Here is a 13,710-nt window from a genome sequence, read left to right as displayed (position 1 = left end):
TTGTCCGCGCAGGTGCTCCTGACCTTTGAATCGTAACTGTAGCCGCTGTCCGGCGTGGACGCCAGCGTCTCGGGCGGGGAGCAGCGGACGGAGCCAGAGGTGGAGGATGAGGAACACATGGAGGAGGAGGCGGAGCTGCAGCAGAGAATCAGGTAGTTTCTCCAAAGACCGATGTAGGAGTCGCTGCTGTTCAGGCTGTTCACCTTCTTGGCATTGATGGGGCTGCTGCAGGTGGACGAGTAGGAAAGGTGAGAGATTAAGGAACCTGGGATCAAATGAGCAGAATGACACTGCGCTGGGGGCCCAGAGAACAAGGAGCCTTCTGAGTGGTTGTGTTGGGGGGCTTCACATGGGGGCGGCATGTCTTATCAGTCTTTACAATTAAAAGTTTTCAGTCCACCACAGTCCTATCACATGATGTCATTACACAGACATCATCACCTGATCGTCTCAGTCAACGTTAAAAAACAGCAGCATTGACAGGAAAACAAACACAATCACACAGGTGAACAACAACAAAGACACAGAGAGGCTTGATGAAACATACTTGATGTCAACTTGGGGGGACAGTAGCTGCAGACGGGTGTAGGCAAACATCCAGGCGTAGTTGAGGGCGGTGGGGCAATGCTTGGGCAGGTTCTCCTGCCGCAGGTAGCTGGAGAAGCTGATGACCCAGGGGTCCTGGCCCTGAGTAACGTGGGCAAACACCCAGATGTGCGAGGGGCTCACCACATCAAACTGGTGGCTGATGGGAGATGAGCTCCACTCAGCCAGCGTCTGAAGATCAATCCCACTGGGACAATACAGCAGGTTGGTCTGCAGAGAGAAACAGAGGGAGACGAGTTGAGTCTCTGAGTGTTGCAGCAAGTTTTATGATTCTGAAAATAAGAAAAGGGGATTTATACCTGGTCAGCTCCCGTGAGATGAATGAAACTCTCCAACACTGATGCACTTAACCTATCCATTACATCAATGGCCAATTCTTCATCCGCCTGAAAGAGTTGGAAAGATAAAACACGTGTCAGAAAACAGAGTCTCAGCAGACTCGTACACATTGGACTGTTATTAGTCCGTCACAACAAAACGCGCTGTAAGTAGTTACCTTGCCAATGCCCAACGCAGTGTGCAGCGCACGGACCTCCTTGAGGACGTTAACAGCCAGCCGGCGCGTGGCAGGGCGGCAGCTACAAAGAACCACCAGAGCTAAACCCTCCACCACATGCAGCACACCCAGCGGAGGAATACGTTCCAGGGACAGAGAGCGACCGCTGCTGGAGCCCTGTTCACGGAAACACGTCATTAAAATCACTTTAATTATAAAACTATAAGACTTGAACACAACAGTAATGAGCTAAAGACAGCGGAAACTTCCTCGAACCAACCTGTGCATCGTGACTCTTATTGCTGCTCTGCACGGCCTGCCTCCATTGGCTGATGAGCTGCAGGAGCATCTTGACAGCGTTGTCCAGCAGTGTGGGGTGGACGTCAGTCACCTCCCGGACAATGAAGTAGACAAAGCCTGAGAGAACGTCCTCACGCCACTCTGGGAAATCCACCATCAGGGCCTGAAGAGTGGTAAAGGCAAGGCCCCGCAGCTCCTCGTCCATGTGGATGGTCAGTCTGCAGGAGGAGAAGGACATTAGAGGACGAGTGGAGGGCCACCAGGGCGACAGTATATTGTGTAGAGAGGGTGAATTACTTGGCCAGAAGCTCTATTAGATCTTGTCTGCTCATGCCGTCTGGTATCAGTCTCGGGATGGCGGCCACACACGTGCGGAACAGATCGATCTTTGGCTTCCTCTCTCCCCTGTAGAGACAAACGATTTAAATGAGATACCGTTCTCGGTCAGAAACACACAATGAGTAACTGCACGGATCCGAGTTGCGGCGACATACGTGATCATGTCCTCAGGCTCCTTGTTGGACATCTGCACGTTGGTCATGCTCATGGAGCGTCCCACCTCCTTGTCCAGGTGTCGCAGGATGTTATCTAAGGCTTTTCTTACTTGTGGGTAGTACAGCGACATGCCTGAAAACACCCAACACAGTCAACACACTCACAACACTCATCTTATATTATGATGAAGGAGTATTAGGAACATGGATGAGAAATAAAAATGAGGAGGAAGATTTTCTTTCTTCATTGTGCACTTGGAGAAAAAAAGTTGAAATGTTGAGAATAAAGTCAAACCGAGTCAGAAGAGGAAGAATTTTATTTAAATTTTGCCTTTCGAGAAAAAACTTGACATTTCCAGATTAAAGTCGACCTTTTGAGACGATATCAAACAGCGCGTGTGGCTGCCTCTACAAAATGCCTTGTGTAGATGAACTGATGAAATTCTACTTCAGAATCGGCTTTAGCAACAGAGATATTCACTCTCTCAGACAACCGATCAAGTTGTTTGATCCTGAAAGTGTAGAGACGCAGGCGTTACCGCAACAAAGGTCCCAACGCGCTGTGGCGCATGGATTCGTACGATAAGCTCATCCTTGGCCCCTATGACTCCTTCCTATATTATAATGCAGGTTTTGAAAGTGAAGTTTGAAGAATCAAACCCACCTATGACCTTGGCTTCTTCATCAGTGAGGGTGGTGTTGAGGAAGATCTTCTTGACACGCAAGGTGTTGCCAGAGGGCATGATGATCCCTGTCGTAGGCATAGGAGGCTCCCCGTCTTTCTGCTGCAGGCTGTCGGCGATCACCAAGAAGGCTCGCAAACCGATATTCATCCTCTGGTCAGGGAGATAAGAGAGGGAGGATGAGAGAGATCCCACTAACACTAACAACTACACTATCACTACAAGCCTCGTCAATACTTCACCTCTGGATTGATGGTAAAGGTTTTGTGAGATTTGCCCACACACAGCAGGTCATAGATAATCTCCTTCATAGCAAAGTCCAGTCTTTCCTGTGGCGACAACAAAAACAGACCAGCGATCACAAACACGCACCACATGGTACATCCCTCGGTTTGAGCTCAGTCCTGATATCAGTAGTCGTCAGTCCATGCCACGAGCCTACCTGAGCTATGAACTGGATGATCTTGACGAAGATGTTGAGGGGCGTGTCCCTTGGCACCACGCTGCGGGAACCTTTGGGGAAAAGTGCTGAAACGATGCTAAGTAGCCGACTAGGAGGAAAAACAGGGGAAACTTTATTTAGACAACTTCTATTTGATATCTGTGGGTTGCAAAGGGGTTTGATAGAGTGTGTGTTTTAGTCTGAGGGTGGAACTGACCTCTGTGTGACAGTGTTATGTTGAGGGGCGTGTCCCTTGGCACCACGCTGCGGGAACCTTTGGGGAAAAGTGCTGAAACGATGCTAAGTAGCCGACTAGGAGGAAAAACAGGGGAAACTTTATTTAGACAACTTCTATTTGATATCTGTGGGTTGCAAAGGGGTTTGATAGAGTGTGTGTTTTAGTCTGAGGGTGGAACTGACCTCTGTGTGACAGTGTTACTCTCACACTTGATCCTGATGATGTAGACCCAGAGCAGTCTGTAGAGCGACTCCAGCGCTACACGGGACATTTTAGGGTCTTTGTTCTGCAGATGTAAGAAGAACAATATGAGCCACTCAACTCAATCATGACGGTTTCATTACCCACCTGATCAGAGCTGACGTTGTCTGGAGAAACTGAACACAATAAAAACATGTACAAACGTATGACGACTAATGAGTCACCGCTTGATGTCCACTCAAAGTCAACATGGCTTCAGACTCAGAGTTTCTAAGACGCATCATCAGTAAAACTAGTGGAATACATCACTGTTTGAGTACGGAGATGGTCGTTCTCAACCAGAGGGAGTCTTTTTTTTTTTTTTAATACACTGCAAACCACTGAATTAAATTCTTTGCTCCTGGAACAGAAGACATCCAGTCCATATTTCTGTTATGCTGAACATCCATTTTGTTGAGCAACCATGCTCAGAGCATGTGATGTGATTTCCATATGACAGCTTTGCCCTGATGGTGCGCTGGAGTTTTGTGGTTTACCAAAACGGCCTTCTCTATCCACCCACTTCGCTGTGGCTGCATTTCCTTTGAACAGTTTAATATTCAAAGCTAATTAAACAACAGAAACACTGAATGTCGACATATCAACGAGGAACAATTCTCAATCAGAAGGAGTTTTAGAAACTCTGCTGTCTGATTCACTGTGAACACTCAGCTGAAGGACAGAGATTACCACAGATATCACTTACTGGGAGGGCAGGGTGGAAACGCTTACACACTGAAACACGCTATACCATAAAAGGAGCAGGTGGCAGATACGTCAGAGGCAAGTCATCTCGAAACCAGCATAAAGAAAAACCTCAGAGTCAGAGAGAAAAACGTTTTTTTTTTTTTTTTTTTTTGTGAACTGACATTTTAAAGTGCTATAAACCAAACCACAGTCCAACGGTCCCTCTTCGTACTGCAGCCATCTTTCCATCTGCAGCTCGACAAAGAGCAGAACAGGAGCTCACACAAACAAATGCAGTCTGGGGCATTTTGATTCTTTTTTATATCATGTCAATTATTGTGATACATGGGCTTGGTGAAAAAGAAGGTAAATTAAATAAAATTTCACTAGAACACCTGGAAAAAAAAACAGCCACCTCTCATTTCACTGCTGTGCACATAAAAGATCTCTGTCACGTGCCGATCAACAACTTAATAGAGACAATACTCAGTGTGTCAGGTACTGGATCCTGCATCAAGAAAACTGAGAGCATGGTGTAGCTGCTGCCAGCCTGTTAGCCTGTTAGCATGTTAGCAACTCCAACAGAAGAACCAAATGACGCTGTCAGACTGCAAATCCCACAATCACTGATTGAGCTTCATGCTTCTATGAGCTTCTCTGACCCTCTGCTAATAAATAGCAGAGATGCACAATATTGAAATGTGTAATCAATACTGTTTCACTTGGTGTGGATGTAACTATAGATTACTGCTGAATCATCCATCATCAAATATGCTTGATATCATGGAGATCATACAAATAAATACACAATATATTTTGAAGTTATTTTAGTCTAACAGTTCATCCCTATTAAACACAGACATGTACCTACGGTAAAAATCTGAATATTATAATAATATATCTGACAAATGTCATAACCACTGCCCGTAAACACAAACCAGCTCAAGAGCAAAAGCCGAAGGTGACATCACAAGAAGTTCACATGTTCCTCTTCACTACTTTCATTGACACCGTCCCGACAGGGAACCACTCTCCACCCTTCAGCCACGCAGGCCGGACTGTTCTACCCCTACGTCCTGGTGAGGACCCGAGGACCGCACTACGAAGCAGGATCTGGGCTTTAGCGAGGTAACGTCAGCTTTAACCCCAGGTTTTTCAGGGTTCATCAGAAGTTACCATGGTGATTTACCCCGGTCATAAGTGAACCACGCTGAAAACCCAGGGTTTAAACCCGACGTTACCTCGCTCACCTCAAATCCTGCTTCGTAGTACGGACCTCCGGACCGTTAAAAAGACAGGGAGCACACCAGGCAGGTCACTGGCACCAGATAACTCACCTGCAGCGTCTCAATCTGCTTTCGGATGCTGTTGTTAGACGGCATCTGGAGCGAGTCAGTGTGAGAAGAAGATCAAATGACAGGAGACAAAGAATGTGGGGTTTGGGGAGGGACACATGCAAGTTAAAGGCAAAAACAAAAACATAACGTAAACAGACATGACAGGAGCGGTCCAAAGAATTGACTTTACTCTCGTCAGTGTGACGCTACGTAAATCAACACTATCTCACTGAAATGAAACACAATGGACTGTTTGACATGCCGCTTCTTAATTAGTGGCATGGAAGTAAAATTAAGTAACAGTCCATTTGTATTTGATATGATGTTACATATTCTCTCAACACAGTGAGTAAAAATCTTAATTAAAAAGTGCAAAAGCAAAAGCAAAATGAGGTGTGCTGTGGTCTGGAAATCAGACAGTGAGACAGAGAAAATACACAGAAATAGATGCGTGGACATGAAGGGGAACACAGAGGGATGAGGAGAAGGACATTTAAAGATGAGGATGGAAAGTGATTTAAAAAAAAACAACAACAAAAAAAACTAAATTCCCTGTTTCACCTACAAAACTGACGAGAAGCAACAACCAAGTCAGCAGTCCATTCGAATCCATGTCAAGCACACGCAGAATGCAAACTGTTGTATTTTAACCCTGTGGGGATCATACTGACAGTAAGGCTGCACAGTTACGGCGTAAATCATATTCTCCATTAGTCTGTGAAATACTGTTATCACCAGTATTGATCAGGGTTCAGATAAGACAGCCATGTTATTTTTTTTTCCTCGACCATTTGTCCCTGTTGTTTACTGAGGTTTATGTTGAGGTCAAATAAGTAAAAGTAAACGAAGCATCATGTAAATGCATCAGGGAAAAAATTATTAAAAATCATGTCAAATAATCAAGTTGTACTGACAAGATAAAGTCGAATTTTGAACTGTATCTACATTAACTAACAACCTCTCTGTCTTTACTGTAAATGTGCGTCACATACACTTGGTATTCAAATGATAATTTGTTAAGCGTATTGGAGGTGGCTGAGCTTTCTGGGAAACAGAAAACATAAGACTTTAGTTATAGAATAACACATTTGTTGTCTATTTTTAACCATCAAAAACTTGTAATTATAATAATGACCTTATTGTGAAGCCCAACTCTAATTCAAAACTCTTCATAACAACTGGTTTAAGTAATTAATTAGCCCGACAACTGAAACTTCTCAAGAGCAGCCACAGGGTTAAAATCACTCCTCAGACACGAAGACAAATCACTGAGATCGTCACTACACTGGAGCCGCCACACAAATCCGTAACACTCAATCAAAGGATCAGCAGCGCCACGCAGGAAACTGATTGCAATTTTCCAATGAAGGAAATCTAAAAACAATTACAATGGTGAAAGAGAATGCTGGAATGAGATCACTGAGAAGACAGACGGCCATTCGAAACCATCGGAAATCACCATCACAGAGACGCAAATGGAAAATTTACCCCCCCCCTCCCCACAAGATCACACAGAGGGTAATCAATGAAGAATGGAAAAGACAGTCATTGAGACAGTCAGTCAGTGATTTGGTCAATCAGCCTCCGGGTTGAATCGGCTCCGTGATTGGTCGGGGAGAGGAGGAAAGTGGGTTTGATCTGTTCGTAACTGGTTTACAAGGAGTCATTAAGAGACCTGAGTTAAAACAGCACTTGAGATGAGTTGCATGATATTCTCTTCAGCCATGGCGGAAGATATCTCTGAGGATGACTTTAAAGATGCCGCACGTTGGTTTATTTTGTGGAAATTAGTCGCAGTTCCACTGGTGAATATTAGTGATGCATAATCTTTTATTACATGTTTGCATTTTTCTCCCATTTTGAGCATAAATTAGCTTAAAATGGATGAAAGCTTTGAGTTCCTTTTCCAAACAAAGGCTCCATTATTACCTTATCAAATCAAGTGCTATTCCTGTACAGATCTGGTTGTTGATAATGGAGGGGAAAGTACATTATGATCTTTAGACAGAACCACAGAGCACACCCTTCATAACTTCTTCAACCAGTGCTATTAAACATGTACTAACCAGAGAGTATCATAACACCAATATTTCATTTCCTTTTTACAGTAATAAATGTTGATGGCTACACATAATAATCAATTTTATTCTAGTGAGCTTGAATTTAGAGGAACTAATGTCACCTAATTCTGCCAGCAAGAAGACCAAAATTTCATTTAGGTTTCATAACATGAGTCATGTGAGGTTTAAAACTGAATTACACACTGTCGAGCCGAGTATGGTGGTCTTAAAATACTTTGATCTGAAGAATACAGTCATTGTGCGATTGTTTTAGAGCGACGGAGGATAAACCCTCTGAAGCGGGACGGGTGTAAAGGCTCAGGCCGGCTGTACCTTCAGGTGCGAGAGGCAGTTCTGGAGGAAGATGTGCCAGTTGTTGAGGAAGAACTGCTTCTGACTAACACACAGCAAGCATGTCACCAGGGGATACAGAGCCTGCGGAGAAAAACAGTGTCAGCATCAAAAATAAATAAATAAATAAATAAAAGCAAAAGACAAAAGTAGTTTGTTCACCAAGTCTGGAGATTTTTTTTTTTTTTTTTTTTATGTGCACTTTTTTTTTTGAGGGAAAAAGAGAGAAAATCAAACCTCAGCTCTGAAAACAGTTTGAGCAGTTGGTGTGTAAACATGCAGGACTTACAGCGAGGTTGTATTTATACATTAGAATTCCAACATTTCTTGATGATAATGACAGACTCGGCGTGCTGAGGCCAATAATGATGTTTGAACAAATACAGGAAGTGTGAAACACAAAAGGAGAAGGAAGCTGTAACGATTCAGAGTAAATAGAGACAGAGATGGAGGAGGAAGAGGAAAAAAAAAAAACAAAACACTAGGATGTTATAATTATTACCAAAGAGTGCTTCTTTCTGGAACTAAGGTCAAATGTTGTCTGGTACAGCATCTCCACAAAGTTCTTCAGGCACGGCACGTTGACTTCATTTTTCACCGCCTGAGAGATGAACGAGCCGTTAAATACATCGGGAAATTCATCAATATAGAAGAGAAAACAGTGGAAGGTGTTTTAAATGTTGCTCACAGCTGCGACAGGGATCAGGATCTCGACAAAAAGGCCTGCCAAAGCGTGCTTTATGTCCTTATCCTTGACTTCCAGGAAATACTGGGCACACTCCTGAAGAAGGACAGCGAGGGCACGCACGGAGGGAAAGAAAAGACAAAAGGATCAACACATAGACATGGTAAAACTGGTGGTGGTACAGTTTGACATGAACATACAGCATTAGGACAATGACACTGCCGACCCTGACCCACCATTATGTTATAAACTCCAGTTAGAGTTTGTGCCACATCCCAGCAGGAGCTTGTTGTTTTTGCCTCAGTGCACTTCTTTGTTGTGAAGCGTTTTGTAACTGTACTGTTTATTTTTTTTTTTAACATGAGCGAAATATCTGTGCAAGCCAACGACTTCACTCTGGTTAAATATGCAGAACAGATATTGATTTATCTGTGATGGAAAGTATTATGAATCTAATGTAGAAGCTGCAGCTCACATGACGAGAGCAGAACCGTCACATAATCCTGTTATTGTTATTTTTCTCTGATGGCCTGAGTCACTGAGGCAAGGAAACGTTGTTTTAATTATATTATTGACTTTTAATAGGAGATAAAGTTGTAACTGGATTTCTTTTTTCTTAAATATCAATAGAAAATGTGTGTATCCTGTATTGCTCAGGCTTTAAAAAGATCATCATACGGGTAGAAACCATGAAATGTGCTGAAACAGATCGTCGGACATAAACCACGGCATGTCCCATTAACACATTAAGAAATCACAGTCGTGGTAAAACTGAAGAGTCAGTGTCTTTCTGTGTAGAGATTAATGAAAAAAAAGCTACTGCCCCATTCACAGCTCTTGGCAAAGCCTTGAAACACACATACACTCGCTTCTTGGCAAACGTCACCTTTGACCGTTACTCATCTAACTTTATGAGCCATTGCTATGGAGAGCTGCTGAGTCTGAACAAAGAGGGAGGAGTGAAGAAAAAAAAATGTCTGGTGCAATTGAGCAAATACACATATCAGCCGCCCTTACTGTAAATACACTGCATACAAATGTGCAGGAATAAATGACGATGATTTACCTGCATGAACTGAAAAGACGCCTCAAAATCCTCCACAGGATACATTTTCACCCGGAAGAACTTCATGCCCATGATGAGACTGATGATGCTCTGGACTACGTAGGGACTCTGCTCTTTCTGCCTGAGCTCCTTCAGTTCTGTGATGAACTTCTTCCTCACCGCCTGAAACCTGATCACACACACACACACACACACACATAGATTAACACATTTACACACTCCCCCTGAGGACATGTGAAAGGTGAATAGGTGACAGAGTTGCTGTTTAGCCATGTTCAGCTTACTTTGACTGTGTAAGGACTCCGATGACCTCAGCATACAGGTCTGCGATGATGTGCACGTTACCAGTGTTGGGGCCACAGTACCTGTGATTTAACGAAGCACATCCCACCGAGTATTAAACCAACAGATCTGTGATGTGGAGCAACTGATGACGCATCGAAAACAACGAGGCACAAAGCAACATCTTACTCGAGGCCAACTCGAGTTGCTCAACAAGAGACAGTCGTTGCTCAAGTGTCATTAAAGAACTAGTTTATAAAGTGACACAACAGCCAGTCTCTTCAAACAGAAGTAAATAAATGACTGACTGACTAATTACTGTAAAGCCTAATCAAGTATTATCCAACACCTCCTTTAATTTATGTGTTATTCATCTTACTTACCCCTCTTTGTGTTTAAAGTGCTTGAACGCCAAGTTTAGAACTTCATGTACTAAAACATCTGGCACTGGATGAAGAGGAATCTGTGACGTAAACATGGAATCATTAGTCTTATTAGAGGCATTGATAGTCATTCTTTCTCTTTGCTACCATTCATTCCCCTCCCTACAGGAGCAAAGCCAAGGACAACTTAGCTCTGGTCTCCAGGGATCGGCTCTTAGCTCACAATGTTGCTCGGATCTAGACAGTCCACTTTAGAAACACTCTCAGCTGGAAGTCGATATGGAGCCAATTGTTTATTTACCTTGTCCCCCTGTGTGAACAGACCTTACTAACATCACTGCAGCTCATGTCTGAACCACAGAAGATAAAAAAAACAAACAAGTACAATATTAAAAATAATAATTCTCCTCTTAGAGAATCAGAAAAAAGAACAGTAACCTCAATTCTTCAAAAAAACAACTTGCATATTGATAAATCCTGCATCTGATATCTCATATCAACAGCAGCACAGACTTCAGTTCTGTACAGTGCATACAGTACACAGAATACTGTAGAGGAAATAATCACAAGCACAACCACATGCTGGGTTCTTGGATAAGATAATGTCAGTATCAGGTCAAACAGGCGTTCTGCATTTCCCCTTCCAACATGTAAACACTCAGCGGTCACATGACCCCAAACAACACGCTGTAAATCAGTCACATGGCTCACCTGTTTAAGAACTTCCACTGAAACTAAACAAAAAATGAAATCTATGGCTAAGTCCCTCCGTTCCAGAAGGTAATCTTTATCCCGGTGCTGTTCGTCTCTACGGAGCAGGAGAGAAAACATTCGTGTAAACCATGAAGTTTGGAACAACAACAACAAAAAAAACAAGAAACAGACGAGAAACAGAAGTGAATAAATGAAGACGAGCGTCTCACCCTTTGGACTTAGTACTGGAGCGAGGCCTGTACTCGTAAGACTCGTCTTCAGTGCCGCTCTGCCGCCGGTACCAGTCGAACAGTGTGCGCAGTAGGGAGGGCAAACAGTGTTCTGCTATTGAGCTCATAGAGCTTATTAACTGGAAAACAATCACACACAGGGATTAGATTCACCCAGTTATTACAAGTAAACCCACATATTCTGCAAATATCACTCAAATATAAAAGGGCTGCGACTGTGGAGAGAGCGGTTCAGCCCACAAGAGTCAAAGTGGGTATTCAATAACAGAGGGAGTATAGACCAGACGTTTTCTCAGCCAGTGGGTGACATACTGTAGCTATTGATTGCAATTAAAAAGAGCGTGGTGCCGGATGACGTGCGGAGCACATCATAGAGCCGCTACGATATCGAGCAGCTTCGCAACACTCGTCGTGGTTTGTCATTTTCATTTGTGCGACCTCAGTAACGACGGGATCCATAAATGATGACATCAGACAGCGCTCTGCGTCTACAGTAACAGCTTTAACAAATCTACAGTTAAGAGATGATCTGTGATGGGTGTGTGTGGCTGTATAATATGTGTGCATAAACTATTTTAGTTTGCGTGTGTGTGTGTGTGTGTGTGTGTGTGTGTGTGTGTGTGTGTGTGTGTGTGTAGGGGCCAGTGCAGCGTGATGAGGGAGGTGGATGATGGATGCTAGGTAGGAGAGTTATGCAACTGCTCCCTTTGCCCTTATGGCACCAGGCAGATACACTCCAGCACCCAATGCTGATTTACTGCTGAGGATGACACAGCGATTCTACACTCTCACTTTTGCGCTCTCTATACCCATTTTCTCTCTCACTCTCTCTCACTCACAATGGGGACAGCTGGATCTATAGCACCATATCCTCATTGGCTTTGTGTTGTGCTGAACAAAGCATTCTGCAGCAGGCAGGCCCATTGTATAGAGTTCTGCACCAGCTACAGATGAGGGACAGACGGGCCATTGAATGGGGGGATTGATTGGGTGGAGCTGGGGATTCAAATACTGCGTACACATACAGAGGTGGGAGAGGGAAACGATTGTGTCACATCCATCCACACACACACACACACACACACACACACACACACGAGATACAGTTTTCACCTCCTGGTCAATACTGTGGCTGGACTGACCTGGTCAAATTGTGCATCTTCCCCTCTCTGGAGGGAGCGGGACAGGGGCTTCTCCTGTAAGAGAGGTGAGAGAAAGAGAAACAGATTAAGTTACCAAGCAGACACTGCTGGTGCTTGCATCGTAGACTGCTGTCGCACAAGCGGCAGGTCTGATAATGAGTAATCAAGTGAGAGAGGAGCAAATAAGTTCGACCGTGGTGCATGAATTGAATGAGGTCTGAACTTCTGTCAGGTGAGGAAAGGAACTGAGCTGAATAAAAGGAGTGAATCAGTCACAGGACGGACAAACCTGCGCGTTAATAATAAACAATTCGATCAATCATGTATCTCATGGACATAAAGATGATGTGCCTCACACATCTTTCAGTTCAGTGGATAAAGGCATGGCAGTTCGTTGCAAAAGAGAAGAGGTTGTCTCAGCACTATGTGCCACATCACGTGTCGTGTATTGAATTTCATTTCCTGTGTTCCTTGACACCGGCGCTCGCACCCCCTCCCACCCCCACCCCCACCCGTGGACTCACCAGCGGTTCAGCCATCACCATCTCGATCTTCTTCTCAGCCAGCACAGCAAACTCTGCAAATAGACTCTTGATGACGAACTCCCCGGGCTTGAGCTCGGGGTCGATGGTGATGCTCGACATGGCGGCAACGTTGTGCTTCTCCCACGAGAGGGGAGTCACGGAGGAGGGGGCACGGCGTCTACTCACGCTGCTGCTGACTGGTGCAGAAGCTGCAGAGAGGCCAGAGGGGAGAGGTTAGGAAATAATACGGAGGGAGTCGAAGCAGCAGGGTCAGACTAAGAACAACACTCTGAGCGTGAAGCCTGCAATGTCATGGGCTAGTTCTAATCCAAACAGCAGCACAGACATTTCCTAAAGAGGCGAATTGACTGAATTGATGAGGGAGATCAAGAGAAAGACATTCCAGCGCTGCGTAGAGCAAAAACACTACTTCCACTTCATTCCAACTACGTAATTACCAACTCGTTTTCTAAACTCATACGGCCCATAATAGGCTCAAATTGCATTAAAAGCAAACATATGGATAATTATAACTACTATTAGAACTACATCAATTATCGAAATCTTCCTTAAAAGTATTAATATTTGTGTTGCGTCTAAATCCAGACTGAGTACACACCGGCTCTTTCAACGATGTTGGTCTGAGAGAACTGAACTGCTTTTCTTCCAAACCTGCTTCGGTAGAAAACCAAGCAGATTTACACACGGCAGGAAAACAGACCAAAAATAAGTTGACGTTTCGGGGAAATA

The 13,710-nt window shown here is 44.1% G+C and overlaps 1 protein-coding gene across 5 annotated transcripts in view; it reads right to left on the bottom strand.

The window, feature by feature from the left end:
- The window catches only part of fryl (furry homolog, like), a 54,716-nt gene that overhangs the window by 26,291 nt on the left and 14,715 nt on the right, over nt 1–13,710 (bottom strand). For 3 of the 5 annotated variants that reach the window (XM_087175848.1, XM_087175846.1, XM_087175847.1), the window contains exons 3-24: nt 12,961–13,169; nt 12,437–12,490; nt 11,274–11,413; nt 11,062–11,158; nt 10,351–10,430; nt 9,970–10,050; nt 9,686–9,854; nt 8,623–8,715; nt 8,437–8,535; nt 7,917–8,018; nt 5,524–5,568; nt 3,442–3,545; nt 3,022–3,130; nt 2,822–2,908; nt 2,561–2,732; nt 1,897–2,029; nt 1,700–1,807; nt 1,383–1,620; nt 1,103–1,279; nt 906–992; nt 548–816; nt 24–225 (exon numbers count right to left, since the gene is read on the bottom strand). In XM_087175848.1, coding sequence (XP_087031974.1) covers nt 24–225; nt 548–816; nt 906–992; nt 1,103–1,279; nt 1,383–1,620; nt 1,700–1,807; nt 1,897–2,029; nt 2,561–2,732; nt 2,822–2,908; nt 3,022–3,130; nt 3,442–3,545; nt 5,524–5,568; nt 7,917–8,018; nt 8,437–8,535; nt 8,623–8,715; nt 9,686–9,854; nt 9,970–10,050; nt 10,351–10,430; nt 11,062–11,158; nt 11,274–11,413; nt 12,437–12,490; nt 12,961–13,169 — 2,855 coding nt within the window. The remainder of the gene's footprint in view (nt 1–23; nt 226–547; nt 817–905; nt 993–1,102; nt 1,280–1,382; nt 1,621–1,699; nt 1,808–1,896; nt 2,030–2,560; nt 2,733–2,821; nt 2,909–3,021; nt 3,131–3,441; nt 3,546–5,523; nt 5,569–7,916; nt 8,019–8,436; nt 8,536–8,622; nt 8,716–9,685; nt 9,855–9,969; nt 10,051–10,350; nt 10,431–11,061; nt 11,159–11,273; nt 11,414–12,436; nt 12,491–12,960; nt 13,170–13,710) is intronic. The other 2 variants (XM_023413321.2, XM_087175849.1) reach the window with 1 other exon arrangement.

Source organism: Seriola lalandi, unplaced genomic scaffold (assembly GCF_002814215.2).
Source record: "Seriola lalandi dorsalis isolate HSWRI2012SDOR001 ecotype SW California unplaced genomic scaffold, Sedor1 jcf7180002054511, whole genome shotgun sequence".
Lineage (NCBI taxonomy): Eukaryota > Metazoa > Chordata > Actinopteri > Carangiformes > Carangidae > Seriola > Seriola lalandi.
The sequence above is the reverse complement of the archived record's forward strand: the minus strand, read 5'-3'. Positions and strand labels throughout refer to the sequence as shown.